The following is a 26,872-nucleotide window of genomic DNA, read 5'->3' as shown; positions in this document are numbered from 1 at the left end:
GTATCTCATTCTCTGTTGATCCTTTGTTCTCATCCGTACATTCCCAATTTCTTAAGCACGATCGTAGACACCGTCGTCATATCGGTAATTCGTGTTGTTGTGGTTGTTGTTGTGAGGCGGCTGCGTGACACCGTACTCGGGTTCCGGATAGTGGATCTGCCCGTACCCGTCCTGACGGCCGTGGTTGGCGTCGGGGTAGCTGTAACCGTTACTGTCGTACTTGTTGTACGTGCTGTCGGGGTAGCTGTTGACGGCGGTTCGCTCGGTTCCATGGCTCTGGCGGCCGTTGTCGTTGAGCTGGTCGGGGTGGGTGTGCTCGGGAAGCTCGTTGTCGTCGTTGACGGCGGCCGTCTTGCGACGGAACAGACGGGCGAAGAAGCCGGGTCGCTTGCCGTAGCCGGAGGTGTAGTTGTTGGCGGGGCTGGGGCCGAAGCGCTTCTCTTTGTTATGGTGGCGGGCGAGGGCTACCTCCATGAGGATGGAGAAGACGAAGAAGAAGCTGTGCTGATGTCAGATGGTGGAATTGGACGGGGTGAGATGGGGTACATACATTGCAATGATGGAAACGGCCAAGCAAGCAGATTGAAGTCTGCAAGCAACGCGATAGCTAGGGAGGGCCGTGAAGCCATCGCTTCCCTTGGCTGTCTGGCTAGCTTTACCTTTGCCGAATGGAGTGTCTAGATAGCCATCACAGCTGCTGGCTCCATTCTTGTTGGCGACGGCAACGTAGATGAATGCGCCGATAAATGCGACATCGAGAATAATGGCAATGAAAGAAGAGAGGGTCCGTCCTGCGAGGCAGCAGAGGAGGAGCAGACCAGCGAGGGTGTAGAGCACGGCAATGCCTGAGATTCCCTCGACGGCGCGGACCGTGTCGCTGATGGGGAGCTTGTGGTTGTGGAGGGCGGCGAGAAAGTACGAGTAGATGGCGAGAATGAGGGCAGCACAGCCAAACTGGACTCCGCGGATGAACCACTGGAGGAACTTGAGAGTGACGCCTGAACTTGCGCCCATGGTTGGTGAGGTTATCGCGACTTTGTGTGAATGTACAATGCAAGTTGGTGAATCTGAGTGAAGGTTGGGTGAGATCAAACGGCAATGGTTTTAACACCAGTAAGCGGGCGAACGCAAGTTTATTTACAGGGACGGTTCAAAGGTAAAGTACAGTAGCATTACGTAGGCGCCGTTCTGGGCCGAAAACCCGAAAGCATCTGATTCGAGTGTGTGGATGGCTGTTCCTGTTGCTTGATGGATCCATGGATGGGATGGCTGTGAGTGGCGAGAGGGAGCTTTGGTCAAAGGATGACGAGGTTTGTGTGGCTGGTGCATTAAGCCATGGCGTCAGGAAGTGTGGGGTTGGATATTAGGAGTAGCCTATTGGATGGAGGTGAAACACAGCCATCCTCGTGGGTGGGGTGATGGGCTCAACTGTGGCTTGGACGAATTGCGAGATTCTGGAGGCCATGCAAAAGCATCTCGCCAACCTTTCTTTGTTTCCTGATCAGCTGCGACCTTTTATCGCCAAGTCGGACCTTTTATTGTAGAGTTTACACTTCCACAGATGCGTTGGGAAAATGTTGAACCCAAGCTTCAACTTGCAGGCGCAATCACGTGTCGATCACCATCAAGGGTCTTTGGGTCCTTGATGGAGTTGATGATGCAAGAGCTCCAGCGCTGATCATGGATGTGATGACGAATGAGTTCGGGAACTTTCAGGAGCAGACTTTTATTATTGACATGAAGGGTAAAGATTTACAGGGGATTGTGGACTTGCGAGAATTGTGGCACTTGAATTGAGCTTGAGGGGTGGTTGAAGTGTTGTGCTTGTCGTGAATGGAATACAGCCGATACTTGGCAAAGTACCTTTGAATGGACGATATATTGTGACAAAGCCAATGGCCCTTTCCAAATTTCAAACGGAAACAGTGTTTGTGCATAGTTCAACTATTCTCTTGCGTTTATTAGATGAATGGTAAGTATTATCCAACATGGTTAAACTTCTATATAGATAATATGGGCCGATGCTTGGTTATCGATGTTGCGCAAGGCCCAGTTGGATGGGATTCCCAGCGCAACACAAGATAGTATCAATGCTACACTACCTTTTGTTTCTAGTCTCTTCTCAAAGAATTGAAAGAGTTCCAATCATACACAAATATTTTCTCCTTGTATCATGGATATGGCTTTATTTCGCTGTTGTGCAACCAAGCAAACACCCCGCCTCTTGCCTCTTTATTCGTAGGCACTTTCACAAGCACCGCCTGTACCCCGCGACGCGTCTAGGCACGCTCCAGCCTTTTCATATTACTTCACCGTTTCACATTAAACGTCACCAACACATCAAATGGCTGACACAACAGGCGATGAGGATCGTGAGGTATTATCACAGACCCGTTGACATTCGAAACAGTAGCTAACCAACCCTCCAGCGCCTCAAGGCCGCGCTGTGGTACGCCGTCGGTCAGATTGTTGATGAGCAGTCACTCATCCGCAACCGCAACGCTACGCCGCAGTTTATCGGCGCCCTCACAGAGCTCGTCTGGGCCCAGATAGGTGTGTCTTCTCCTTGTGAGCCATATGGACTTGGTGCTAATGAGGCCGGGCGTTAGAAAATGTGGCCACCGACTTGGAGACGTTTAGCAATCACGCAGGTCGCACAACTGTGACGACAGATGATGTCCTCCTGCTCGCTAGAAAGAACCCGGATCTGCACCAGATTATGAAGGACTTTATTGATCAGGCCAAGGCGGATAAGGAGGCAGCCAAGGGAAGAGGGAGCACAAGCAAAGGAAGACGATAAATGGTGTCTAGCACAAATGAAGGTATGCCTGTTGGTATTTGACCCCGGAGAAAAGATTGCTGACATGTATATACAGATTATAGTAATCAATTAATGACTATTTCCCGGCTCACGACTCCTCATTATTCTCATGAAACCCTCAACTCCAAACGCCTCATTATAAGTGAATCCCTCACAGCCAAGCAGCCACGGCGCCCAAAAAGGGCAGGAGAAGCAAGACCCTGTTGCTTGTGGAAGCCACAGCAGAATTGTCCTCATCATCATCATCGTCGTCGCTGCTACCCTTGTTCTTGCTCTTGCTGGCCTCGGTCTCACCAACAGAGTGCGACTCGGCGGTGCGCGTCGCCTCGGCCTTGTTTCCGTCCTTGATGCAGTACTGCACATTTCCGACGAGGTAGCACTGCTCGTCGGGTTCGCAGTAGAATCCAGTGTCGCAGCATGAGTAGCCTGTGGGCATGCAGACGCCTTGGACGCTGCCGACACAGCAGGAGGTGTCGGAGTTGACGCAGTACCAGTCGATGTTGTACTCTGCAGGACGTGTTAGGATTTTTTTCTAAATGAATTTTCAAGAAGGAGTTCTTACGGTCGGTTCCGCAGTAGTCACTGCGAGGCTTGAGGCTCTGTGTCTGTGGGTTTGGGGTCATGGCCATGGCAGAGCCAGCCAGGAGGACCAATGAAGCGGCAAGAGTCTTGGACATTTTCAAGAGATTCAGAAGGTTTCTTTGATCTTGTGTAATTGAGTGAGGCTTGTAGTTTCTGATGCATACACTCATCTCTCGTCCATCCCTCAACTTCTTATACTCGTCCAAAAACTCGTCCTCCGCTCTTTGAGCCACCAATTTCCAGCCGCCTCAATTCCGCCTCGACAAAACTTCAAAATGCCTCGATGGCGCTCCCCCATAACGCCAATTGCTTACGGCGTCACCAGTTCACGAGTCCTAGAGCCTTTGTCCGGGCGACGACTCTCTTGCTGGAACGCCACCAGACGCCACTATTGAACGGCTGAGGAGGGCCCTGGCGGGTGGCCGTCAGCCCTGCAGCAGCCTGCGACGAGTTGGAGGCTTCGCCAGTCAATATTGGCTGAGGCTGCGCTCTTCACACGTTTCCGTATGCGGTGCATAGGTGTCTGAGATTACCGCCGTGGCTCTATATTAAGCATATTGCTCAAGCATATGTTGTACGAGAGGCGGGTTATAATTTCAACGCTAGACCTAAATCACAAGGTTAAACGACTCCGATCTGCCTTGTCCGATTTCTTTTCCCCTCGAATATGCCCGAGCTGTAACGCCAGGTCGTATCTAACTGAGCGTCCACCCAATCTATTGTCTCGTGAGTCAACTGAAGGCTTTACACCTTGATGGAGGACTCTGCTTGATACTTTTCCTTGTATGTCTGCAGCATGCCCAGAGTGACATTGGATCCGCCGCAGACCACCAGGACGACATTCTTTTTGCTCCATTCCTCGTCAGACAAGCCTTTGCCAAGGAATATCCGCAAGTCCCCACGGTAAGCAATCGCCAGAGTTGCTCCGCATGCCACCTCGACGAGATGTCTTCCATCATCTGCAAACCGCACGCAGCTGATGGCGGCATCAGCATCGGAAACGACAAGGCTCTTCATCGTGCCGCTCGGGTGTTGGCTCCACTTCCATGTCTGCTCCGACACGCGCGTGGCGCCCAGGGATGTTGCTATCGAGGCCATCTCGGGCAACGTTACGTGCTCGCCGGCCTTGACGCTGGCGTTGAGGCTGTCGGCGCCCACAGTCTCGACCGCGAGCACGGTTGGCTTTGTGGTTGACCACTGATGACCCTCGACGCCCTGCATGAGGCCGTTGACTAGACCTCCGCCTCCAACACTGCACACGATGCCATCGATGGGCACGTCGAGCTGTTCCCGTAGTTCATCGACGATGGTTGAAGCTCCGTCCCATACATGAGGATGATCAAACGGGGGCACATAAACTCCTGAAGGATCATTGGCCAGCAGCTCCTCGCGGAGATACTTGTCAGCGGCAGCCCAGTTCTTGCCAACCTGCTTAACCTCGACGCCGAGCTCCAGCAGCTTATCCTTCATGAGCTGAGAGGTGATGTGCGGGATGACAATGGTGGCAGGCTGGCCGAGCGAGAGGGCCGATGTGGCGCACGCAAGGCCGGCGTTGCCGCCCGACGAGCAGTAAAAGTGAACCGGGCCCGGAGCCGAGGCGGCGGCCCGGGTCATGAGGTTGCCGATGCCGCGGGACTTGAAGGAGCCTGACGGCTGCAGGTTTTCAAGTTTGAGGTAGACGTTGCTAAATAAAGAGTGAGTTGTATTTCTGATTAGAGGCCAAGGGGACTTACCAGCCTGCTACTTTTGATAGCTGGGGGCTTGGGATGCATGGTGTCTTGATCCAAGGGAGTTTGGCGTCGACGTCGAGAGAGCCCATTGTGAATGACTTAAGTAGTTGTTGATAATTAAAAATGTGTTGAAAGTGCAAGCCGAATGTCGTGAAGGGAGCAGGTTGATATATATCTGTATAGTGGATGGATGGTGTATATCAGTATTGATCTTCGCTCTCGGCCGGACACGTCCGAAGTTGAAACCCGAAAGAAGCCGTTACTACAACAGAACGAAGGATAAAAAAGTCTATCCAGGCGGCTCTAGTTTGATCAGCAGGGGCAAGTAGTGACTTTGTACAGACAAGTACTATATAAGTACCCAAATGATAAGAAAATTCTTTTTTGAACAAAGTATCCGACTTTTACGGATAGAACGGGCCTCAACACCCGCGTAACTCTGCCCGTTTTAGCGCTCGCCAATGGTTTGCTCGCCTTTTGATTGGCGCGCCCTGGAAGGATTGACATGCGCTTGACATTGGAAAGGCGCAGACGTCGCATGTTCGGGATGATTCTGGGGCATTTCCAGGCCCTCTTTTGATGCCCTGTTTTAGGGGTCCTCTTTCTGAGACCTCATTCTTCGAAGGTGTTCTTTGTGTCACCAGACGAGAAGCTGACTTTGACTCGAAGCGGGGAGATTGATTCACATTTCTCACATGACGTTCTGATAGGGTAATAGCTTCGTGTTTCCTCTCAATGGGCACTCTGAAGCCATCGTGACCCCGACTTCCCCGCTTGAGCCGAGCTCCCGGAAAAGGTCACGTCGAACCCCAACAACGTATCGCTGCAACCACTTCAGAGGAACGAGATACAATTTATAGGGTAATCAGAGGTCAATTATAGGGTAATAGGAATGCAGGTGCGCATCACGGCCAGATCAGGGGATGCAATGCGCCCGTCGAGTAGTGGCTCATGTGCCTGACTCAGGGTCGTATACCGAGACAAGATTGACTTTTGTGAGATCTGACCGCCTGAGAACCGTTGAAGCCGGATCTTGCGGTGTAAACGAGATGTATCGGCTTGTCGTTGAAAGTCTTTCGTAGTGTTTGGTCGTCGCCTGATTGGGTAGTCTCGTGGACGTTGGATAGCGGCAAACTTTGAACGTTGTCTATTCCTCGCGGCATACGTGGACTTCTTTTCTATCTGGATGCAAGTATGAGTTATGCGAGGCCCAAGTGATAGAAAATGGTTAGGCCGAAGTGTTGAGTCACCTGCTTAGGCCTCTTTGTTTGGGGTTGTGATAACTTGGATTAACCAAGACCTGGCAGCTGTGAAGTCAATGAAGCCTTGGATATCCCTCAGCGATTTTTGAAGAAATTTGTATGCCTCGAATTTTAGGAATTCTGTAGTAGAAGTATCAAGGACTCCAGATGTAACTTCGGTCTGCAATCGATGTGTGCGATAACAGCTTCAGTCTCGGGGGGTTGCTGGAAGGGGTTGCATGGTAAGACGAAAACATCGTAGTCTAGACAATATCTATCCGTTATTCAATATCAGTACTACTGAATGCTGTCTGTGTGTGCTCCATTTCCAGGCCCTTGGCAGGCATACGCTTCTGGCCCAGCGTTAAGGGGCAGTGAATCATGATTTCTTCACCTGAAGTGCCAAATCTTAACCAACTCGATAGAAGTCTTCGAAGTTTCTTACTTTTCATCAGTCCGAATACTTGCCCAGACTTAAATCTCTTCACTTCCTTCACTTCCCCAAACCAAACTCGTTCATCGTTGCCCATCCTCATCCATCTGTCCTCAACATCTTCAAATCAATTCACTACGACACAATCGTCTTCAGACCTACCCAATTTCTTCAAGTTTTCTGTCTTAAAATTCATTTTCTCTTTCTCCTCACTGTACTCACACTTAGGCTACCCTCATCTCCATTTCACCATAAGACCCTCCCGCCTTCAACAAGAGTTCCTCAATCCCCAGCCTACACCTTCACTCATCATCTGTCTCCTCTTCAACTCCACTATTCCTTCAACCCCCTCTCCTAACTTACACCATTCCACGTCCTAGTCAACTCTTTCAGCCTCCCACGTCTGGTACGTCTCATACCAACACAACCTCAACTCTCATCTACCCCTTTCTAACTCCCTCAGGTCTTCACAACCAATCATGCCTACAGCGGTTCGCTCTGAGAACCTGCCCATACGAAGCCGGGCAAGTTCACAGCGGACGAGCCGCAACTCCACGCCATCCGCGAACGGCTCTTCGTCTACTACAGGCCGCAAGAGAAAGGCAGCCCCCAACAACCGCCAAGCCAAGAGACGGCGCCAGTCGACTCCCTCCCAGGATTCCGATTCTGATTCCGATCAGGAAGCTGCCGTTGAAGCTGAGGCTCCCCTTCCAGAAGACTTCAAAAAGGAATTCGGGATCCCTCGCGACCAGTACATTCACGATGCCATCTTGATGGCCAGCATCCCAGAGTGGCCCGCTCCAGCTCCAACGCCCGCATCTGAGAATGAAGAGTCACTTGACGAAGACGATGTTGCGCCGCCTCCGTTCATCTTCTCTGCGTACGCCGGGGGTGTGACACCACCCAGACCCAGGCCCAAGCCCAAGCTCCAACCCAGGTCCCAGCGCAGGCCCATCCTCAAGCTCAAGCCCAAGTTCAAGAAGGCAAGCTTGATGGGTATGCCCACGGAGGTTAGAGAGGGTATTTACCGCCACATTCTCGTCTCACACAAGCCCATTCCCGTCTACGACGGCTGGAAGCGTGTTTACGAGCGCGAGAGACCAGGACTCGACACTTGCATCCTCCGGGTGAACCGAAGAATCAACCTAGAGGCGACGGGCGTCCTCTACAGAGAGAACACTTTCCTGTACCGCCTTCGTGATGCCCCTGGTCCATCTCACCAGATGGTAGGGGCTCAGCAACTGGCTGCAGTAGGCGACTACCACCCCGGAAGGGCTTTGAAAACCAGAAAACATGAGGAATGCACCATCAACGTCGACAAGTTTGGGGAAGACTTCCGGTACTTGACTATCCAGGCCGATCACAATCGTCACTCAGCCCAAACTCAGGAGTTCATGATCGAGGCCATCAAGACATTCGCCAAGTTCCCCAGCAAGATGAATGTCCACACCCTGCAGATTGTCATCAGCCCTCGCTATGAGAATGGCACCTTCACCTTTGTCAACTTCTTCCAGCAAGGTTCGACCCTTGTCGAGGCTCTCAAAGGTATCGCTTGTGAGAAGATCGTTATCAAGGTCTGGAACAAGTTTCTCAACGAGGGAGAGGGTCCAGTCAGGAGCGAGATCTCGTTGCCCCTTCAGTACCTTCGATTCGCCAAGCACCGAAAGCTGCAGCAGCTCAGCCGCCAAAGCGGCGGCAGAGAGCCGCTCGACCTGTTCAGAGGTGACCGCCGCATGCAATATTTTCGCATGGCGGGTATCAGGTGGTGCAATCGGCAGCTGGCCGAGCTCGAGTACAAGGTTTTGCAGGCCTGCAGAAAGCACGTGCAAGAGCCTGTCGCCCAGACGAACGGCCAGAATGCAAATGGTGCAGCGGATGACGGCCTCGGGGCTGATGACGAAGAGGCTTTCGATTGGGTAGTGGAAGACGAGACGGATGGGAACTCTGAAGATGAAGGGGACGAAGACTCTGAGTTTGAGCCGAACTGAGGACAATTGGCACATCAAAGGGCGCATTGTGTAACATGGTGGTCATCCTAAGGAACCAGGCGTTGAAAATGGGAACTGGGTTGGGCGAGGGTGCGATATTCTGGGACAACGTTGCTTATGAAGATGAGAGCTTAGGTAGCTTGGTCAACTGGTCTATGCATTCGGGGTATTTTGCAACCTATTTTCTAAACCTCCTAACTCCTATTCTGCTCATGTCTGTTTACTTTGCTGATATCTTGACTCTCTCCACCTCAAGCGTCTCTGTGTCCACTAACACAATCTCCTTTGTCGTCGAAAATGAAGGCACAGTGATCAGTCTTACGGATTGACCGTCAGGGCCATGGGCCACCTTGGTTGAGAATTGGGGCTGGCATCCGGCAAAGTAGAGGTGTGGGCACATCTTCATGACAAAGGGGTCGTCTTCCTGGAAAGGATAACTCCCTGTAAATTGTCAGTTGAGCACAACAAATGATTGTATGTCGAGCACTTACACAGCGTATCGGGCGCAGTCGGGGCACAGCACCGCCATCGACACATGGCCTCCATCATACCCAGGCGATCATCACTGCCGACGTACTTGAAGACATCGTCGACGTTCTGACCGCCAGTACCTAGGAAACGCCATCCTTCGACCTCGGCCTCCCAAGGGTTCGTCACCGTATCGAACCAGCCTGGCTTCGTTGCCGCAGAAGATGGATCACGGGCGTATGCTCGCGAGTTGGGGAACATGGCTGGGTGCACAGGCTGTTGTGGGTAACTGGCATTGGCAGGGTCTTGGGCGCCAGGAAGCATCGTCACAGGGATAGAAGGGAGGAGTTCAGCAAGGAAAGCGTCGAAGAGCTGAGAGGGGAGTGGGTTGTAGGCGCTGGAGTCGTAGCCGTACTTCTTGTGGGCTTTCTTCTCCGGTTGGGCTTCATCTGCGGCCTGGGGTTTTTGGTCTGTTGTTGAGATGGAGTTTCCGGCGATGATGAGGCGGCTGATATGCGAGACGTCGGCCTGACTGGAAGGACTGAGTGCCTCGCCGAGCAAGTACTCGAGGAGCAGGTCGAGCTCGAGAGCGTAGGAAGCATCGGTGCCAGAAAAGGACAAGCCAGACACAATGGCGACTTTGTTGTTACCCTTCTTCCCTTCAGGGGCATCAGCCATCTCCTCATCCTCGCCCTTGGGCTTCTTGCCGGCTCCGTTGGTGAGGCTCCAGCGCTCTGGCTGGGGAGCTAGATCCGGGAACTTGACATCAATAATCTCGAGCTCGCCATTCGAGTTTTCGGTGCCCATAACACCGATGATGCAGCCCGTGACGAGGTGTAGTGACTTGAGCAAGTCTCCAACAAGCCTGATGCGACCTGACTCGTCCTCCAGCATGACCTGGTCGTCGTCGGAAAAGTATTTGGGCGTCAAGATCGGGGCAGAAATCCAGCGCTATAGGTACAAGTCAGCTTGGGGGGTCAGAACAAGGCCAATTGGAAGGGAATCACACATCCTTAGACACATCCTCGAGAATATTGGGCTTCAGGGGCATCTCCATATACACGGTGCCCGTCACCCAGCAGAGCTCTCCCTGACGGACATCGAGAACTCTCTCAACTCGCTTAGCCGTCTCGCCACCGATAGATGTACCACTCCATGCAGCCTCAGCGACTTGATCGACGGCGGGCTTGATCTTTGTGAGGCGCAAGAAGTACATGTCGCCATATTGTTGCTGGTAGGATCGCTGCTTGTCGAGAGCAAAGGATTGCATAGGCTTGTACGCGGAGGGAACTCGAGAAGGGACTTGGTGAGCGGCATCACTATAGGAGTATCATGTTAGTCGAGATCCAGGATGAGGTGTCGTTATGGGAGCTTGGTAGGAGGACTTGCGATGGCTTCTGGAGGAGGCTGCCCTCTACCTCTTCGAGGGCGACCATTTTGACAGGACGACGACGATGGCGCAGAGATTGGCTATATTCAAGCTGTAGAATGCTGCTATCGAAGATCTGGATATCAATCTGGATATCACAGTGTCCCGATATTGTGGTTATCGCAGCCGCCTTTGACTGGTGGTCAAAGTTGAATGCAAGAAAACGCGTTCCGAAGCTTGATACGCGTCAGAAACGAAGGTTGGCGTAAAGTGGCTGGACAACGGGCAGGCATGGGCCAACCCCGGCGGGATAGTGGGATGGGGGCAACTCCAGTGGACCCCGAGCCTCTCTTTTAGGTGCATGACGTGCTGGATTTGGGCGGTGAGACCGCTGAAGGACGGCGGGGTCATGACCTGAAGACCCCGCCATTCGGAAGAAATGGATGGATTGGATGCTTCATGAGGAGGGGAAAATCTCTGTTTCTTTGACTTTACAACATCTGGCGATTCATAAACGAGCATCTTGTAGAAACTAGACTGTATTTTTTTCTCTTATTCTCCTCTACGCTTAAGCCTATCTCTTATCATCTCATCAATCACCCTCTCATACCTTATCACATCCTCACTTCATCTCCTCAACTGTCCATCATGGCTGTTCCCCCCAAGCCTCCTCGCATCCAGGTCAACGACCTCTCGTACACGTTTCCTGACTACTCAACTGGAATCAAGAATATCACCCTCGATCTGCCTCCGCGCTCACGCACTCTTCTGATTGGTGCCAACGGCGCTGGAAAGACGACCCTCCTTCGCCTGCTCGCCGGCAAGCGTCTCTCACCCAGCAACACCATCTCCATCTGCGGAGTTGATCCCTTCAAGGAGAGTCTCGAGGGTGTCACTTATCTCGGCCTCGAATGGGTCCTCAACCCCATTGTCCGCAACGATATTGGTGTCAATGAGCTTCTCCGCTCCGTCGGTGGCGATGCTTACCCCGAGCGTCGAGATGAGCTCGTAGCTATGCTCGATGTTGACACCAACTGGCGCATGCACGCCGTTTCTGACGGTGAGCGTCGTCGCGTTCAGCTTGCCATGGGTCTCGTGCGACCCTGGACTATTCTCTTGCTCGACGAGATCACCGTCGACCTTGACGTCCTCAGCCGCGCCGAGTTCCTCGGCTGGCTCAAGCGTGAGACCGAGATCCGAGAGTGCACCATCGTCTACGCTACTCACATTCTCGACAACCTCGCCGGCTGGCCCAGTCACCTCGTCCACATGCACCTTGGCACAGTCAAGGAATGGGACGAGGCTGACAAGATGCTCTCCACCATTGACGGTACTGTGGGCGCTTCCGGCAACAGCCGCCTAGGTGAGCTTGTCCTGAGCTGGCTGCGAGATGATCGAAAGGAGCGAGGACCCCGCAGCCATATGAAGCGCGCACCCGAGGGCAAGACGTACGGCTTCGGCGGTATCCAGATCGGTGGCTACGGTGACGAGTCCAAGCAGCGTGAGGTCTAGACACGACATGACTAAGAGAGCTGCATCGAGGGTTTCTTAACAATCACCTCGAGTTTCATTTGTCTTTGCCTGGAGTTCAAAAAGGACGGGTGGCACTCAACTGCATTTCAGGCGCGCGGGAACACAAGGAAGACGGAGATGGTGGTATATGGTGCTCATGCATGGCGTTCGATTTGAAAGAAAACAGTCCTCAACCCTGGTTTCTACGGCGTTTGGTACTTTTCAACATTTTCATGCATGGAGGCTTTACTTGGATGGCGGCTCATGGGTTCTATTCTCTGATACGTGTACTTGATACCCTGTATTTCAACCAAGGGGATAAAGGCTTTGGTCACATCAACTAGACAAGTCTTGATTCATAAAATATCTAGCGGTACTTGAAATGACATCTCAGTACTGACAACACTACCTGACTTGGCTTTCCTGAGATCCAGTTGGCATTGTGACCCCCTCGCCATCCATCAGCTTTCTCAGAACCGTCATCGTATTCTTCAGAAGGTCTGTGATGCCTGCGAGCTCCTTGGCGCTCAGTGTTTCCAACACCTTGATGCGATAGTTCTGCCACGAGAGCTGTATCCCCCCGAAGCCGCCAGTTGTCCGAGGCTATGCTGTGTCACTGGTCCCTCGTGCCTAGCCCGCAAGGTCCCGTCGGTGTCCATCTCAGCGTCCTCGACATCACGCACGCACTTGATGCTCTGCAGGCACAGAACAGGCGAGTGTGATAGTGACAAGAGTGAGGCGAGGGCCAAAGTCTTGTCCACAGAAGTGACATAGGTGGACAGAACGGGGATAAGACGCCGTGAAACCATGCATCCATGTGCGTTGGCGTCACTATCGCCAAATGCACGGCCGCGCCAGAAGCAGTTGCACATGTCCATGAGGAAGCCGTTGAACAGGTTGACAAAAGTTCTATTGTATGACGACGAGTCCACTAGTTGGCTTCTGTCCCGGCGAGGCTTAGACAGCATGGCTAACTCAAAGCCCTTCTTGTAGCAGGCGAGGATGGCGCAGATACGCGAGACGGTGGCGACAGAGCTGCTGAAGAAGAGAATGTAGATGAGGAACGAGGGTGGCAACTCGATGCGGATGTAGTTTTTGAGAGTCTCGTGGCCGACGAGACGAGCGTTTTGTTCATAAAAGTCGAGGATGGCGGAGTAGATAGAGAGTGTCGGGCGTGTCTGGACGAGAGTGAGTGCCAGAGGGTTGACGTGACTGATCAAGTCTGTGATGATTTTGCTGGCGTTTTCTGGGATGGGGTCACTGGACTGGAGGATGACTGTCCAGTGATGAAGGAGGTTCTTGTAAAGGGCGAGGAGAGCCAGCTGGGACTCGGGGGTGTTGTCAAGAATTGCTGTTTCCAGCGGTTGGAAGATGTGCCGATAGAGTTCTGTGGGAGTGTTAGTGAGAGATCATCAGATAGTTGATCAAACTCACCTTGAAAGTCTAGTAAGGGGGCGTATGATAGAATCTCCAACATGGAATCACTACGCCCAGAACCATTCCATAGAGGGAGAAAGTGGGCAAAAAAGTTCAGGAGAAGTGGAGGGAGGTTCTGTATCACATTAGATAGGTTGAATGAGGCGTAGGAGGCAATAGACTAACCTTGGCAGATACCACGTAGTCTCGCAAGATATCCATCATATCAAATAGTATCTCCTCATTCTCAAATCCTTCCGTGACATCCTGAAGGATAGAGTTAAGCCAGTTGGCTATCCGTTGATCAGACTCCTCGCTGGGTCGTAGTAGCATGAGCTTCTGAAGAAGGGGGTCGACGAGGACGGCGACCATTTGGTTAGGCAGCTCCAGCTTGTCAATCTTCTTCACAAAGTCGGTAGCACTTTCAATCTCCTCGAGTGTAACCGAGTCCTAATAACGTTAGCAATGGTCGCCAACAGTATTTGAAGTTGCATACCTCTGTCGCATGAGATGTGTGGACCATAGGAACGAGCTTGTTCTTTGCACCGCGGCCAATAGGGCGATGAACTCGGAAACCATCTCGAGGCCTTGAGGTACCTTCTTGGGCCAGTTGTTGATGCGCCTCCTGGATTTCGTCCAGCCTTGCTCTCCATTGCAGATCAGGGTGCTGAACTGAGTGTTAGAAATGTTGATAAAATGGGAACTCTTGAATGTACCTTGAAGGACGAGGCTTTCCCTCGAACCGCTTCTCCAACAATGACTTCGGGATAGTAGTCTTTGAACACTCTCAGGAGACCAATCAGGCAAGGGTCGTTTCCGGTTTGCCGCGAGAGACTGAGTCTATGTAGGGTCAGACAATTGTAGATCCAAGAGAAGTCTACGACTTACAGAGTCTGGATTCGAAAGGGCCTGACGTGCTTTCTCCGCGTGATGAGGGCCAGAAGGTGGCTGAGATGAGGTCTCGGGGCACGTTAGCAAGTGTGTACTGTTGGTGGTTATGGAAAACTTACCGAGTAGCAGCACCATCAAGAAGGTTGAAGAGGACAGGGTAAGCTTGAGAGAGGGCTTGAGGTGATTCAAGGTTATGGTGCACCATGATGAGCCACTTGAGAAGAGCAGCCTGCAGGGTCAAGGACGGCTTTAGCTTTCCATGACCGAGGCATGATACCACTCGTAGAGTGGACTCTCGCGATACGGGGGAGATGGGGTAGAGATTTCTGATAATGGCAGCTTGACTTGCTTGGTCAAGATGGTTTGGTGTTGTGATGAGATTGATGAGGTCGTCCAGCGTGTCTGGCAGGACGCCCCATTCGTAGGCGAGGGAAGTGAGATTGGCGACAGTGGGTTTGATGCTAGTGGTGCGGGACTTGGCTGGCAATTTAGAGGCTAATTGAATGTAAGTATGTGTCTTGAAGACGTTGAGCAGAAGGGTGATAATCTCACCCTCAATGACATCGCCAACCAGGAGCCGGAGCTCATCATGGCCCGCCGAGGCGGGATCTGTGTCCGTCTCCATCATCACAACGATCGAGCCGTGACTTCTAAACAAACAGCTGAGCCCCGCTGTTAATTGCCAGGTCGGTGGTCAACCGGCAAGAACACAAGGGGCACCGGATCGGAGCGGCTGGTAAAGAGTCGGCGCGGAACACGGAGAAGAGGAGTGTGAATTAGGTGGGACACCCCGGGAGACGCGTCGGAAAAGGAAGACGCGTTTTCGGAGGACGAAGTGGGGGTGTCCCGGGGCGGGGCCTGAGCTCGCTGTTTGTGCTCCGTACTGTGTACGTACGGTAGCAGGAACCAAATTTCTGTGTTACCTTGGCCTCCTGTTGCATAGGGGGGCTTCCTAATTTAGTCCTTAATACTGCAATTTTGATTGATATCACATATGGGCTGTTTCGTCGGTATATTACATATGCCGGGCTACCCAACCGTCACCAACATGCTGACAACCTCGGACCTTGTTTCAGCTAAATCAGTCCGGCAACGAGAGAAAAAAGAAACAAAGGGGGTTTGTCAACGTTCAAGATCCTTCAGGTGCCCAGAACCAGCATCGAAGCAGGCTTGGCAGATGTTGCAGTTGGTCACTACCCGGACCTGATTGCTGAGAGGCACGACTCCAGTCCCACCCAGTTACCCGCAATTTTCCCAGGGCAACTCCAGTGCCATTGTTACTCTGTCAACCCTCGTGAGACGGGGAGATCAGTGCGATGAAGCTTATTTCGACTTCCGGGTGGCAAGGGCTTTCGAGACATGGCATTCCTGTGCCGCCAGGGGGGATTCTCGCTTCTCTCTTGGAGTCATGTCGTCGAGCCAAGCATTCCCGAGATCGTAGGCTAGGCCATCGTCGATGTTACGCCAGGGACAATCCCTATCTCTTTGGAGTCGTTTGAGCCGACAATAGTAGCTTTTAGCTACGTCAGAAGTCTAAATTGAGTTGCACCTTGCAGATAGCGTTGAAAACTGCAAAGACGTTCACGTCATTGACCGTTGACAGCCGTTCTTTCCCTCTTATGAATACCGTGCCTTCCTCCTGTCAACCTCCTCATGCCTCTGGGGAAGGGAGGACCCTAACCTCTTCTAGCTGCTCGCTTCTCCCCTGGCTCCTGGTCCTTCCTACCTCGGATCAAAGAAACGTCATTCTTGTAAACCTCTTCAATCCCCCATCGACGCCCTCGAAACTTCCTCCTCCTCTCATCTCGCCAGGGCTTCCACCACGCGCCTAGATCAGTCACCGATGTCTCAATCGGCCGACCAAACCCGCTGCTGCTTGCAACCCAACCCACCTCATCCGGCGTTACACTGGAAGGGAATATCCCCGGTCGGCCAAGCCGCCTTGCAGGAGGGCCAAATCATGCCCATTCGACAGCAGATACGATCCCTGGGCGCGGTTGATTCGTCATCGAGGTGATTGGGATGGCAGTCTGGTGCTCTGGAGCTTCAATTGGCGCATGGTACGACCCTCAACGGTTTCTCTTGCCATGTCTGTTCAGAAGGGCAAAAGGGGACATCCATTGACTACCTACGAAACGGGCGTCTCCCGCTTTTTCAAAGCAAGCGCCCAGGTGGAATGAATGACCATTTCCAAGCCGCTGGCCAGCAAAGAATGGCTGGCATTCCCCCTGCGGCTTGCATCTTGATCGATCCATGGCCCATCTCCCTTCTCATGATCGAAACTGCCGCCTCGAGTCATGGCAGTACTCGGGCCGCGCTGAGTCTGACGCCCACCTCGTCCATCCTTGCCAAACGGCTTCGCCGGCTCTGCCGACGTGCATCTTCGTGTTACCTTCGGTCAGCCTCTCGCATGCGCAGCCTGACTCCCCAGTCGCCTTCCCCGTCGGCACGGATCCTCGCCATCCCATCATTCTTGGGATCCCGCCCACAGTCTCGCCCGTCTTGACCTCTAGCCGGTCGTGCCCGAGGCTGAGCTGCTGGGCCAGGTATCCTTGCGCATCCTGGCAACTGGAGAGTCACTGCAGCCCTGGCGCATCAAGGCGGCTGATGCTGATACCAATCGATGCCGGAGCCTTCGTCCCAACTACCCCCACTAATCTAACCCATTCCTGATCTCTTCCATCAGTCTGGACGGTCAAAACCACAGGGCCCCAGCAACGCCATACAGGCCGTTGTCGTCACAAAAGACTCCATTCGCAGACCGCCCGCCGCCCAGTTTCAACTCCCTGGGCAGCAGCTTCTCTTTCACCCCTTCAGTGAACTGTCTCCACTTAGACGTCTTTTTCAGTTTACGCGAGCTTCGCCGTCGCTCTTCATTGCCAGACACTGTTTTCAGAGGTCCTTCCTCAAGTTGCGAAACCTGGATCTGGATTTAGACCCAAGTGCACAACCTTGCCACCACGCCCGATATCGCTTCAACACGCCTGAGCCTCTTGAGACGCTGACAACCCGGCTCCCTGATCAAGGAGGTTCGGGGCTTGTGAGGAACGCACCCAGCCAAAGGAGTCATTGTCATCAGCAACTTGCAGCTTGAATCGGCCATGTAAATCGCCAAACTGAATACAGCCACAGACGATGTCGAGTTCAAGTTCACGAAGTCAGACCTCGTCAGCTGCTTTGCTGTGGGATCACCAGGATCTGGTCCCCATTCAGAATATTCTAGCTGACGAGGAACTGGTTCTGCTGCTGACTCCGGCCGTTGTTCCTCTAAACACGAATCTAACTAGCACGAGCGATCCATTCGAACCCCTCGGCCGGGCACTTGCGAGGAGGCACCCATGGATTCGCCACGTACCATATGTCAAAGACCGTGGCATTACGGGCACTCATGTGGCATTCATCAAACGGGCCAGAGTCGTCATTTTTGTGCTCGCTGGCTTTTCCTCGGATGAGGGTGCTTTCCAGCTAGAAGTGGCTGGAATAGTTCGAGAAGTGTGCGAGGAGCGCCCAACAGCCCTTGTGGCGTGCTGTCAACTTCCCGAAGATGGACACAATCGAATTCACGAACTCGGATTTCAGACAGTGCTGCAATGCCCTGGATATTCCACAGCAGACCTGGAAACTATTGCGGCCCTCTTGACAAATACAACAGAGCCAGCAATGGACATCGATCCTGAGCCCCAAGCACTGTGGCCAATCCAACCTTGGAATTACGACAGAGATCTTCCAGAAGTGCACATGTTGTGGTTAGCGGCCCTGCCGCCAAAATTCCACCTCAGTCGCGCTGTGCTTGGTTCGCTATTGAAGCGCGACGGGTACGCCATGCACCACATCATTCGGGAACCCAGCAGCGGGAGAATTGTCGGATTTTGTGCAACATTCACCACGTTTGCGGACAGCAGCGGCGACCGACTTATCGGGTCCATTGCTGCCATTATTGCCCACCAGGACTTTCGAGGTCGAGGAATTGGGCGCATGCTTCACGACGAAGTTCTAAGCAAACTCAACAAGATCCGAGGCGTCGGTCGAATCCAGATTGGAAGCACATTCCCACGGTTACTTTACGGCTTGCCTGATCCCGTGAACAACAGCGAGTGGTTTGAGAACCGAGGATGGAAACTAAACGAGCTTACCCCTGGGAAAGGCCGACCCGTGTCAGACTGGTGCTTGAGATTCGCGGATTCCCCAGTCCCCGACCTGGCTTCTGCGGGTTTATCTTTCAGGCCATGCCAGCTCCCAGACGCCCATCATATCATCGGCATGGCGAATAGGGAGTCAGAGAGGAAGTTTGGGTTTGGGTGGTACGACCAGTACGCCAAGACAATAGACAGTTGTCATCTGAGCGATGTCATCGTTGGACTTGAGGGGGACAATTTGGTTGCGGCAGCCATAACATATTTCCCCAACAACGGCAGCCCATGTGCTGCAGATATCCCATGGCCAGCTGCAGTCGGGCAAGATATCGGAGGCGTTTCATGCATTTGCATTAAAGGCAAGTTATACTGCTACCACGCAAGTATCCTGCGCTGACTGGAAACCAGATGACGATCCGGACATGGTGAACCGCCGGGACTCTGTCATGATCAGATTGCTTCTGGCATGTCGCCAATCACTCACTGAGAGGGGCATGGTAGGGATGTTTGTAGATGGAATCAAGTCTGACGAGAACGTCTTGTCATCTCTCGGTAAGGACCAATATCTGAGGTGAGAATCGCAGGATGGCTAACAATGATACTCTACAGGGTTTCGGAAATGGGCAGAGTACAAAGAAGTCTGGCGCAAGATCTAAGCTGAGCACTCTCGGCCAGCCGCTGCTCACAAGCTCCCACCCTAGCGATTTGCTTCTGACAGACCGCTTCAATGATGAGGAAATGGGATAGGGCGCTGCCCTCATCTGATGGAAGGCGACTCTCACTGGAAGCCAGGAGGAATCGGAGGCAGGACACCGTCAAGCTCAAGTCCGAGTTTCAGTTCTAAGCCAACACTTCTCTAAGCAACTTTCGGTCCATCTACCTGCCTGTAAGCGACGACTCTCTTGTTGCGCATGTCTTTGTCTTCTGTCCGTCCACCTGTCTGTCCGCTACGCCCGCCTCCTGTCCTCAGTGGCAAGAGACTTGAATACGCCAGGGCCCTCTTTTTTTCTGGATCATGCATACGCAATCAATCCCCAACCTGCGCGCGTCTGCAAGCGACGACGTGCGGTTCTGCCCTTGGACAGCCTGCCCGGAACCGCAGAAGAAAGGTCATGAAGATCGCAACCCTTTCGAGGCACTGGTCTGTTGGCGTGGAGCTGACAAAGTGGTATTCAGCTCGCCTCACGAAAGACAGAAGGGACAAGCAAGACAAGACAGACGGGCAGACAGCAGACAGGCTTGACAGCACGCCACCGCGCTGTGTTACTGAAGCAACCCTGGTCCCAGGTCTGGCTTGACTTTGAGGGTCGAAGCCAAGGAAGGGAAACTCGCTGAGTCTGCTGATTTGCTCCTGGGGTTGCCCAACTGTCCCCGCCATGCGGGGAATCCCTCGTCGTTCACCTTGCGGCACCGCAGTCGTGGAAGGATTACCGAATTTAGAAAACTCATTGACGGATCTATCGGTCTAGACGGTCCAGAGATTTAGCCCGCTGCGGCACGCTGCATGGCTGGCTGACAGGTCATATTGGTCCTCTAGGATTGGGTCGAAACTCGCATCCACGAGTTGGCCATGCGATGATGGATGGCCGCAGCCCGTTGTTTGCAACCGTCATCCCGGGTCTCATTTCGGCAGCCCGTTGGCTTTATACCACCTACCATACCATACCATACCGCACCGTACCGTACCGCACCGCATCGCACCGTACCGCACCATACCGCATCACATCACACAACTCAGTCTCGGGTCGCTTTTAGCTCCGACTGGTCACGTCGTAGCTCGATGTGCTGCCGTGCCGTTATTTCGATAGCCATACCTACTCAACTTCAAACACCAAACAGCTTCCCGGTAGACTGACCACACCCGCAACTCTTCTGTTGCTTGCAGCGGGTTCAGCCCCTTTCTTGAACTAGCCACTCGAGTTTCAGAGGTCCATGATGGCAATAGACGCCAAGTGTGATCGACCTCGATGTCTCTTCCAAGCCCCCACGTTTGTCTCTGCAGGATTGCCTGCCAGTCGAGACAACCGCGACCCGTGTTCTGATTCGCGGCTCTACGACTTTCCTTGTTGAGAGTCGTGTCCCCAAAGAGATGCCCTCCCTTTTCCCTTGTGTCACCATGACTGTGTGCCGGCTGACCATGTTTTCGATTGGGCGCAAGCAAGCAATCCTGTTTTTTTCCTGGCTGGGCATTCATCCGGTGGATTCCGCAGACGCCGCAGCTGTGTAACCATGGATGGCTGGCTGGCTGGGTTATCAATGGCCCTCCATCCCATGCCGTCCCCAGCCCCGCGGACAAATCAGCCCTGGGCCATGTGTGGGTAGGCGGACCGCTGCCACGATTCAGTAGTCAGGATTGGCGGCAGGGGGCTGATGAAGGAGAGGGCAGGAGGTCGGTCACTGAGCCTGAGCCCCGAGTACCCGGTCCGACAAGCGGACACGGACGAAGCGCCGACAGTGAGCGCCGGTCAGACGGACCCATCAGGCCCAATATCCAAAGCGCGCTGGATGCAGGTTACACGACAGCTTCCCGCCTGCGTCACACAGAAAGGGCAGGAAATGACAGGGTTTTCATCGGCTGATTAGGCTGGATACCCATCCATGCAAAGGAGCGAGCACACCTGAACGGACGAGAGACGTTTTGAAGACATGTTAAATCCGAGGAGGGGAAATTGCCGGACCGCGAGGTCCTCAGAGGTGCCATTTGTTTTTGTCTTTGCAGTGTAATCAATCATGTAGCCGCCTCACCGACACAACAAACAAGATCTCGTAGACAAAGGAAGCCAAGTCAAATGATCCATCCATCCATCGTTTATCCACAGCAGGATGCAGATCAAGGGTATTTCAAGCCAAAAAGCTGTTGAGAAAAAGGGGGAGAGAAACAAATATACGCAGCCAAACTTTGGACAGAGAGCACAATAATGAATAAACAAACGAGCAAACGAACAGCATGATCAAAACCCAAGCAAGAACTTTTTGTATCCGTGATTCCCTCGTATAGATAGACGCCTCCCACACCTTGAACAAGGATCAAATAGACTCCATCATCATCATACACACAGCACTCCTTTTTTTTTTTTTAATCCCTGTTTCCCCCTCTTTCATTCTTTAGCTATCCTTGGTGAATGCTTCCTCACTTAAGCCCATTTTGAGAAGTCGACCGTGTCAACAATAGAGTCCTGCCCATGGACTGTGCCAATCTCTGTATCGTTGGTTGTGGTGGATGATGACAGCATTGATGACCGGTGAGAGGTCTGTTCGCTCGTGCTCGTGAAGAAAGTGGCGACACTGGTACGGCGTAGACTGGTGAAGCTATCCCGAACGGTGCTAGCCGGCCGTGAAGAGGCCTCGGCCTGTTGTTGCAGCAGTTGTTGTTGGTGCAGTGGTGTTGGACTTCCCAGCGATGAGTTTTGCGATGCTGAGGGTGTCAGCTGCCCGGACTTTGACGGGGCGTGCTTCTCACGAAGTCGCTTGATAGCACGAAGACGGCTCCGCCATGAGCTAACATGTTCTCCACCCTCGCGGTTTGCCCAGACATGCGAGAAGACGGAGGCGTTTAGCGCAAGCAGACGGATCAAGCCTGGCAGCGCCTTGAGAGAGACCATCTTTGTCTCAGAAGCGGGCGAGATTTCGGGGAAGCCCGGCTTGCTCATGACTTGCACACGATAGAAAGGTTGACTGTGCTTGGACGTGTCCCTGGCAGCAATAAACGATGCTCGCGACGCGGGTGTGATAACAATGTGTACAAAGTTGAAGTCGCCGGGGAACGTGTCGAACTTAAAGGGCGCTCCGGAATCGTTGAAGACGATGTTGACAAAGTCGTTGCCGATATGACGCTTCTTGAGAGTGCATCGGGGGTCATGTTCCAGGTTGGTAGGCATCTGCGTTGTAACATGGAATACAATCTCGGTGACGCGATCACGCCAGCAGAACGTGTACTGACCATCGGAATCGAATTCGCGGTCGAGACCATGGGTATTGAACGTAGCCCCCTTGAGCTTGGTCAGCGTTCCCAGGTTGTTCAGAAACTCGACGTAGTCGCTGCTTCCAGACACGTTGGCAAGGATCTCGACCTCGTCCGTCTGGCCTTCTCCGATATAAATGACTCCAACTTTGTGACCATCAACAGTAGAGCCTCGATCAAAGACTCGAATAGCTCTATCAACAACGTCATCATCGGGTAGCGGGATGGGCCGCGCCAGATCGTGACCTTGAGGGACCGATGACATGAGCTGAACGAGCAGGTGGCTGGGCAAGATTGTGTTGGTTGATGGCTGGCCCTCCCTGCTAACGTCGACATAACTTTCCGTCTGATGGGGAGGTGGTGGATCAAAAGCTTCTCGAACCGTAAAGACAGAAGTGCCCGATGGCTGTCTCTTCACGATTTGTGCCCAGCCCGTGGTCGTGGCCTGCATCACCGTGACGATACTATACCCTACCAGCCAGTTCTTTTTGATAATCTCGCCGAACCGAGCCTCCGTGAAGAGAGGGTCCGGCGAGGACTCTTCAATGTCGGCGTATGTGACCCTCTGCATGAAGTCGATCGAGGTGAGCGCCTGTTCATTATCGGCATGTCCCTCTTCCGCGTCGCTGTACATGTTCCGAACCAACCATCCCACCATGTTTGCTCGATCAGGGAGCTTGAGGGCCAAGAACCAGAATAAGATAACATGGTATGCCAGTGCATACACATACTGTGGCAGGTCATCCGTCGCACTTGGGTGCACCGAGTCAGACGAACTCAGCGGCGTCGATGGCTCGCTCGTGTGGCTGCTCCTGTTGGAATCCTTCTTGTCTCTTACCGATTGTAGATATCGAATACAGATGCCGAACACAATCTTGTACTCCTCTTCCCTGAAGTTGACATACACGTTGTGTAGACGGCTAAGACAGGCCAGAAACTCGAGAATATGGATCGAGACGTGTGGTTGAGTGATGATAGTTGACATCTTGGCAAGGAGCTGCACAAGTGACTTGCTCGTCGAAAGGGGCAACTCGTGGCAGCATATAGATAGGGCGTGGATACAGCATTTGGCACTTCGTTCCCAGGTAGCAATGCCATGGACGAACGTCTTGACGATCTCATCCTCGTCTCCCTTCTGGAAGTGATCATGGTAGCTGAGAATCATGGTCAGACTGTGGAAGAGACAGATTGCCACGTCCGCACGTCTTAAGCCCGAAGCATTTGGTGGCTCTTGAAAGGAGTTTGTCCGAATCTGCTCGCAAATGAGCCTTCGAAGCTCCTGGATTTGAGGGATAGTGTCGCAGAAGATGGCGTGGTTGCTCAATTGAGACGGCAGGTGAACAAGAATGAAGCTGTAGACCTCCCAGTCACACCCGTGTAGGAGAGTAAGGACGGCCTCGAGCCAGGTCGCAATATTGATGACAGAAGTCCCGGTATCGCCATCCTCCTTCTCAGACTTTTCTGTTGATTCGTCCACCTCCAATTCTGGTGTGTGAGAAACCAAGACCGGGCTGATGGTGCCCGTGACAGCATCAGGCAGAGCCTCGGGGTCTGGGAGGCTCCAGATTTGATGATACCGACCCGCGCTGCTCCTTGGGACGCTTCCAGTGGCGACGCTCGCGGAACGAATGGGAAGGCCTCTTTCATGGGATTGCCCTTGGCTGAAAGATATACCACGAGAAGCTCGTGATCCTCCCCCGTGATCACGGCTGAGCAACCGCACCGATTGGGCCGCTTCCTCGGCTTGCTTCTTTGCAAGAGTCTCTGGTGTTCGGCATATAGAGGCAGCGAGAAAGTTAGTCTCGAGGACCTTCGTAATGTAGATGCGGTTCGCCCAGTCGGCACGCAGACGGAACAGTAGCTTCATGGCTGTCAGCCGCGCATCTGCGTCGCAGTGACTTGACTTGGCGATGTTAACTAGAGCATGATATAGTCTTATGCTCTTCCCACTGTCAGTGTCCATTGTCTGTACAAACATTTTGGCATATCCTTTTGCCACAACGTTCGAGGGAGATTGTTCTGGAGACACAGCATCGTCCGAGGGAGCCTGGGCGAGGGGGTTGGGAGAAGCCGTGGACAAAATCGGAGACTTGAGTCGATCGCCAATAACGATGCCCCGCAATGCGTCGATGATGTATTCGAACAGCTCCATGTCACAGGATGCTGCGACCGAAACCATTAGGGACACGATACCCTCGAGCACCAGGACGTCCGTCTCTTCGGCCACATCTTGCAGGACACTCTTGGCAAGATGGGGAATAAAACTCTGTTCAGGGTCGTCGCCAACCAAGTCCACAACCTCATACGCATCCATGATGGTCTCGAGGGCCCGAAGTCGGATTTGAGAGGATCGTTCGCGATTTCCAAAGAAGCCCTTCAAGACCAAAACCAAATTGTCTTCCCATTGCAGATCCGAGGGGGAGCAGCATCTGAATTGCTGAAAGTAGTCGAGGACTGAGGAAGCAGTTGCATCAGGGAGATACTGATGAACCTCAGTGAGAAATGTGACGACCGTTGGTCTGGGAACAAAGTGACCAGATTTCTGATTGATGAGAACATCGAGTCGCTTGATGAGAACTATAAGTTCCCGGATTAGACCCTCGTCAGGCTTCTCGTCTCTGCTGTTGTTGCGAAGTCTGTCTATCTCATGGGGTTCGAGAGTGACTCGTTTCGAACATTCCGCGGCAGCCTCAAGGATCACCGACCAATCCTCGTCAATAATAAGGCGATGCATCTGGCCCTCTCCATCGTCGAACAGACCGTTGATGAGTTGTAGAATTGCAGTCAAGGTCTTGATGGATGTAGCGGACCTCACAATGGTTGTCAGACCGTCAACAAGCAAGGCAAAGGGAACAGCCGGATAACCTTGCTCGGGGGTTTTGGTCATGAGCTTCTGTAGCACGGCCAACGCGCCACGTATCTCTCGGTTGATATCCTTCTCCTGTTTCGCATCACCAGGGTTGTTGCGCAAGATGTCGAGGAGGATACGGACGGTTGCCTGGCCATTGTGACTTTTTAGCAGATTGGACAATGTATGCCACGAGTGGTTTTGCAGGCTTCCCACGATGCAATAGATGGAGCTCAACACATGGATACAACCTTTGAGCTTCTCATCTGGAATGGAACCAAAAGTCACGATAGCATCGACAACGGCGATACTCGACTTAAGGTCGTCTTCCACGCTGGTGCTCATGCAGATTGCCATCAAGCGATCGACCAAACCAGCCACAGCAGGTTCATCGGCATTGTTGAAGCTGAACTTGATCACATCGATAAGAAAGCTGAATAACTGAGCGAGGTTCTTTTCTTCGCCCGAAACCGCCGCACGGCTCCTGGAAGAGCCCTTGGGAGTCCGAGACGCCCTTCTCCGAGCCGCGCGGACCACATTGTAGGATTCCCAAAGCCAACTAGTCAGCAAAGGGACCAACTGGTAATCAAATCCGGTCAAGACGCGGCCTCGGCGGGTCAGGTCTACAAGAGCTGCCAACTGCAGGTGGAAATCTTCGGCGTTTGCAGGAGCCGTCAAGGTTGCAAAGTACTCCTGCCGCTCAAGGTCTGAAGAGGCATCATGCTTGACACACTCCGTCAGAAGCTCCCAGCCAGCTGCCCGAGCCGCGGTGGGCTTTGCGGGATCGATAAGATCCTTGGCGGCATCCCATATATCCAAAACGGGATTCAGAGGGTACTCGGCGATGGCATATTTCAAAGAGTTGGCAGCAGCGATACGCTCGTTGGGAGAGCCGTTCTTGAGAAGCTCGAATGACTCCATGTGACTTGAAGACAAGCCTCGAGGTTGTTGGACAGGCAGGTTCGCGAGAGGGGCATGAACGAACTCGGCGGTCGGCAACGCAGTAGAGGATGAAGGCGAGGCTATTGATGGCGACGACTTGGAGAGCTTTGAGCTTGTCAGGCCCCGCAGGACGTGGGCAAGGCCACCCTGACGGGACGTATCTGGTGACGGTGGACCATCTCCTGGCTGCGGTGACATGTGCTCTTGTGAAGTCTCCTCGGGGTTTGGATGGCTAAGAGAGGCTAGACGGCGCAGCATGTTAGCAGAAGAACGGACGTCCATGTGCTAGGGTCGTCGTCATCGGCAAGGTAGACCGGTCGGTATAAATCAGGAATCAAGACAATGAACGAGGGACATGGAGCGAGGCAGGTGCGGGCAGAGTTTCGGCCGGGTTGATAAGCTCAACAAGGTCACCAGTGTCAAGATAGCTTGGATCTGGTGCCTCCAGAGCCTGTGTTCTGGGTGCGACGGACAGTACGGCGTCTCGGATGTCGTATGCAGGTGCAAGATGGGCAGGCAGTGCAGACGAGTCTCACC

At 53.1% G+C, this 26,872-nt stretch overlaps 10 protein-coding genes across 10 annotated transcripts; 4 read left to right on the top strand and 6 right to left on the bottom strand.

Moving 5' to 3' along the window:
• Positions 1-51: 51 nt before the first annotated feature.
• Positions 52-1,014, bottom strand: MRS44_012637 (uncharacterized protein; the record flags this gene model as incomplete). The annotated part of the gene is made up of 2 exons (XM_046276086.2): positions 52-499; positions 551-1,014. The coding sequence occupies 2 exons, from the start codon at positions 1,012-1,014 to the stop codon at positions 52-54; spliced, it is 912 nt and encodes a 303-aa protein (XP_046132907.1).
• Positions 1,015-2,344: 1,330 nt separating this feature from the next.
• MRS44_012636 (uncharacterized protein) lies at positions 2,345-2,800 on the top strand (the record flags this gene model as incomplete). The annotated part of the gene is made up of 3 exons (XM_046269409.2): positions 2,345-2,377; positions 2,430-2,553; positions 2,610-2,800. The coding sequence occupies 3 exons, from the start codon at positions 2,345-2,347 to the stop codon at positions 2,798-2,800; spliced, it is 348 nt and encodes a 115-aa protein (XP_046132908.2).
• A 172-nt stretch (positions 2,801-2,972) lies between these two features.
• Positions 2,973-3,498, bottom strand: MRS44_012635 (uncharacterized protein; the record flags this gene model as incomplete). Its single annotated transcript, XM_046281116.2, has 2 exons — positions 2,973-3,328; positions 3,384-3,498. The coding sequence occupies 2 exons, from the start codon at positions 3,496-3,498 to the stop codon at positions 2,973-2,975; spliced, it is 471 nt and encodes a 156-aa protein (XP_046132909.2).
• Positions 3,499-4,147: 649 nt separating this feature from the next.
• Positions 4,148-5,222, bottom strand: MRS44_012634 (uncharacterized protein; the record flags this gene model as incomplete). Its single annotated transcript, XM_046269408.2, has 2 exons — positions 4,148-5,087; positions 5,137-5,222. 2 exons carry the CDS (start codon positions 5,220-5,222, stop codon positions 4,148-4,150), a joined length of 1,026 nt encoding a protein of 341 aa, XP_046132910.2.
• A 2,064-nt stretch (positions 5,223-7,286) lies between these two features.
• Positions 7,287-8,795, top strand: MRS44_012633 (uncharacterized protein; the record flags this gene model as incomplete). The annotated part of the gene is made up of 1 exon (XM_046280054.2): positions 7,287-8,795. The coding sequence occupies one exon, from the start codon at positions 7,287-7,289 to the stop codon at positions 8,793-8,795; it is 1,509 nt and encodes a 502-aa protein (XP_046132911.2).
• A 220-nt stretch (positions 8,796-9,015) lies between these two features.
• MRS44_012632 (uncharacterized protein) lies at positions 9,016-10,699 on the bottom strand (the record flags this gene model as incomplete). Its single annotated transcript, XM_065618865.1, has 4 exons — positions 9,016-9,236; positions 9,287-10,214; positions 10,273-10,506; positions 10,682-10,699. The coding sequence occupies 4 exons, from the start codon at positions 10,697-10,699 to the stop codon at positions 9,016-9,018; spliced, it is 1,401 nt and encodes a 466-aa protein (XP_065474937.1).
• A 581-nt stretch (positions 10,700-11,280) lies between these two features.
• On the top strand, positions 11,281-12,144 carry MRS44_012631 (uncharacterized protein; the record flags this gene model as incomplete). Its single annotated transcript, XM_046269412.2, has 1 exon — positions 11,281-12,144. One exon carries the CDS (start codon positions 11,281-11,283, stop codon positions 12,142-12,144), a length of 864 nt encoding a protein of 287 aa, XP_046132913.2.
• A 527-nt stretch (positions 12,145-12,671) lies between these two features.
• MRS44_012630 (uncharacterized protein) lies at positions 12,672-15,076 on the bottom strand (the record flags this gene model as incomplete). Its single annotated transcript, XM_065618864.1, has 7 exons — positions 12,672-13,531; positions 13,579-13,696; positions 13,747-14,010; positions 14,057-14,227; positions 14,277-14,400; positions 14,449-14,520; positions 14,571-15,076. The coding sequence occupies 7 exons, from the start codon at positions 15,074-15,076 to the stop codon at positions 12,672-12,674; spliced, it is 2,115 nt and encodes a 704-aa protein (XP_065474936.1).
• Positions 15,077-17,586: 2,510 nt separating this feature from the next.
• On the top strand, positions 17,587-18,981 carry MRS44_012629 (uncharacterized protein; the record flags this gene model as incomplete). The annotated part of the gene is made up of 1 exon (XM_046269410.2): positions 17,587-18,981. The coding sequence occupies one exon, from the start codon at positions 17,587-17,589 to the stop codon at positions 18,979-18,981; it is 1,395 nt and encodes a 464-aa protein (XP_046132915.1).
• Positions 18,982-21,718: 2,737 nt separating this feature from the next.
• Positions 21,719-26,593, bottom strand: MRS44_012628 (uncharacterized protein; the record flags this gene model as incomplete). The annotated part of the gene is made up of 1 exon (XM_065618863.1): positions 21,719-26,593. The coding sequence occupies one exon, from the start codon at positions 26,591-26,593 to the stop codon at positions 21,719-21,721; it is 4,875 nt and encodes a 1,624-aa protein (XP_065474935.1).
• Positions 26,594-26,872: the final 279 nt, after the last annotated feature.

The sequence above is a fragment of the Fusarium solani genome (assembly GCF_023522795.1).
Source record: "Fusarium solani strain SB1 chromosome Unknown bctg00000008, whole genome shotgun sequence".
NCBI lineage: Eukaryota > Fungi > Ascomycota > Sordariomycetes > Hypocreales > Nectriaceae > Fusarium > Fusarium solani.
Note: the sequence above shows the minus strand (reverse complement) of the source record. Positions and strands in the feature narration are given on the sequence as shown.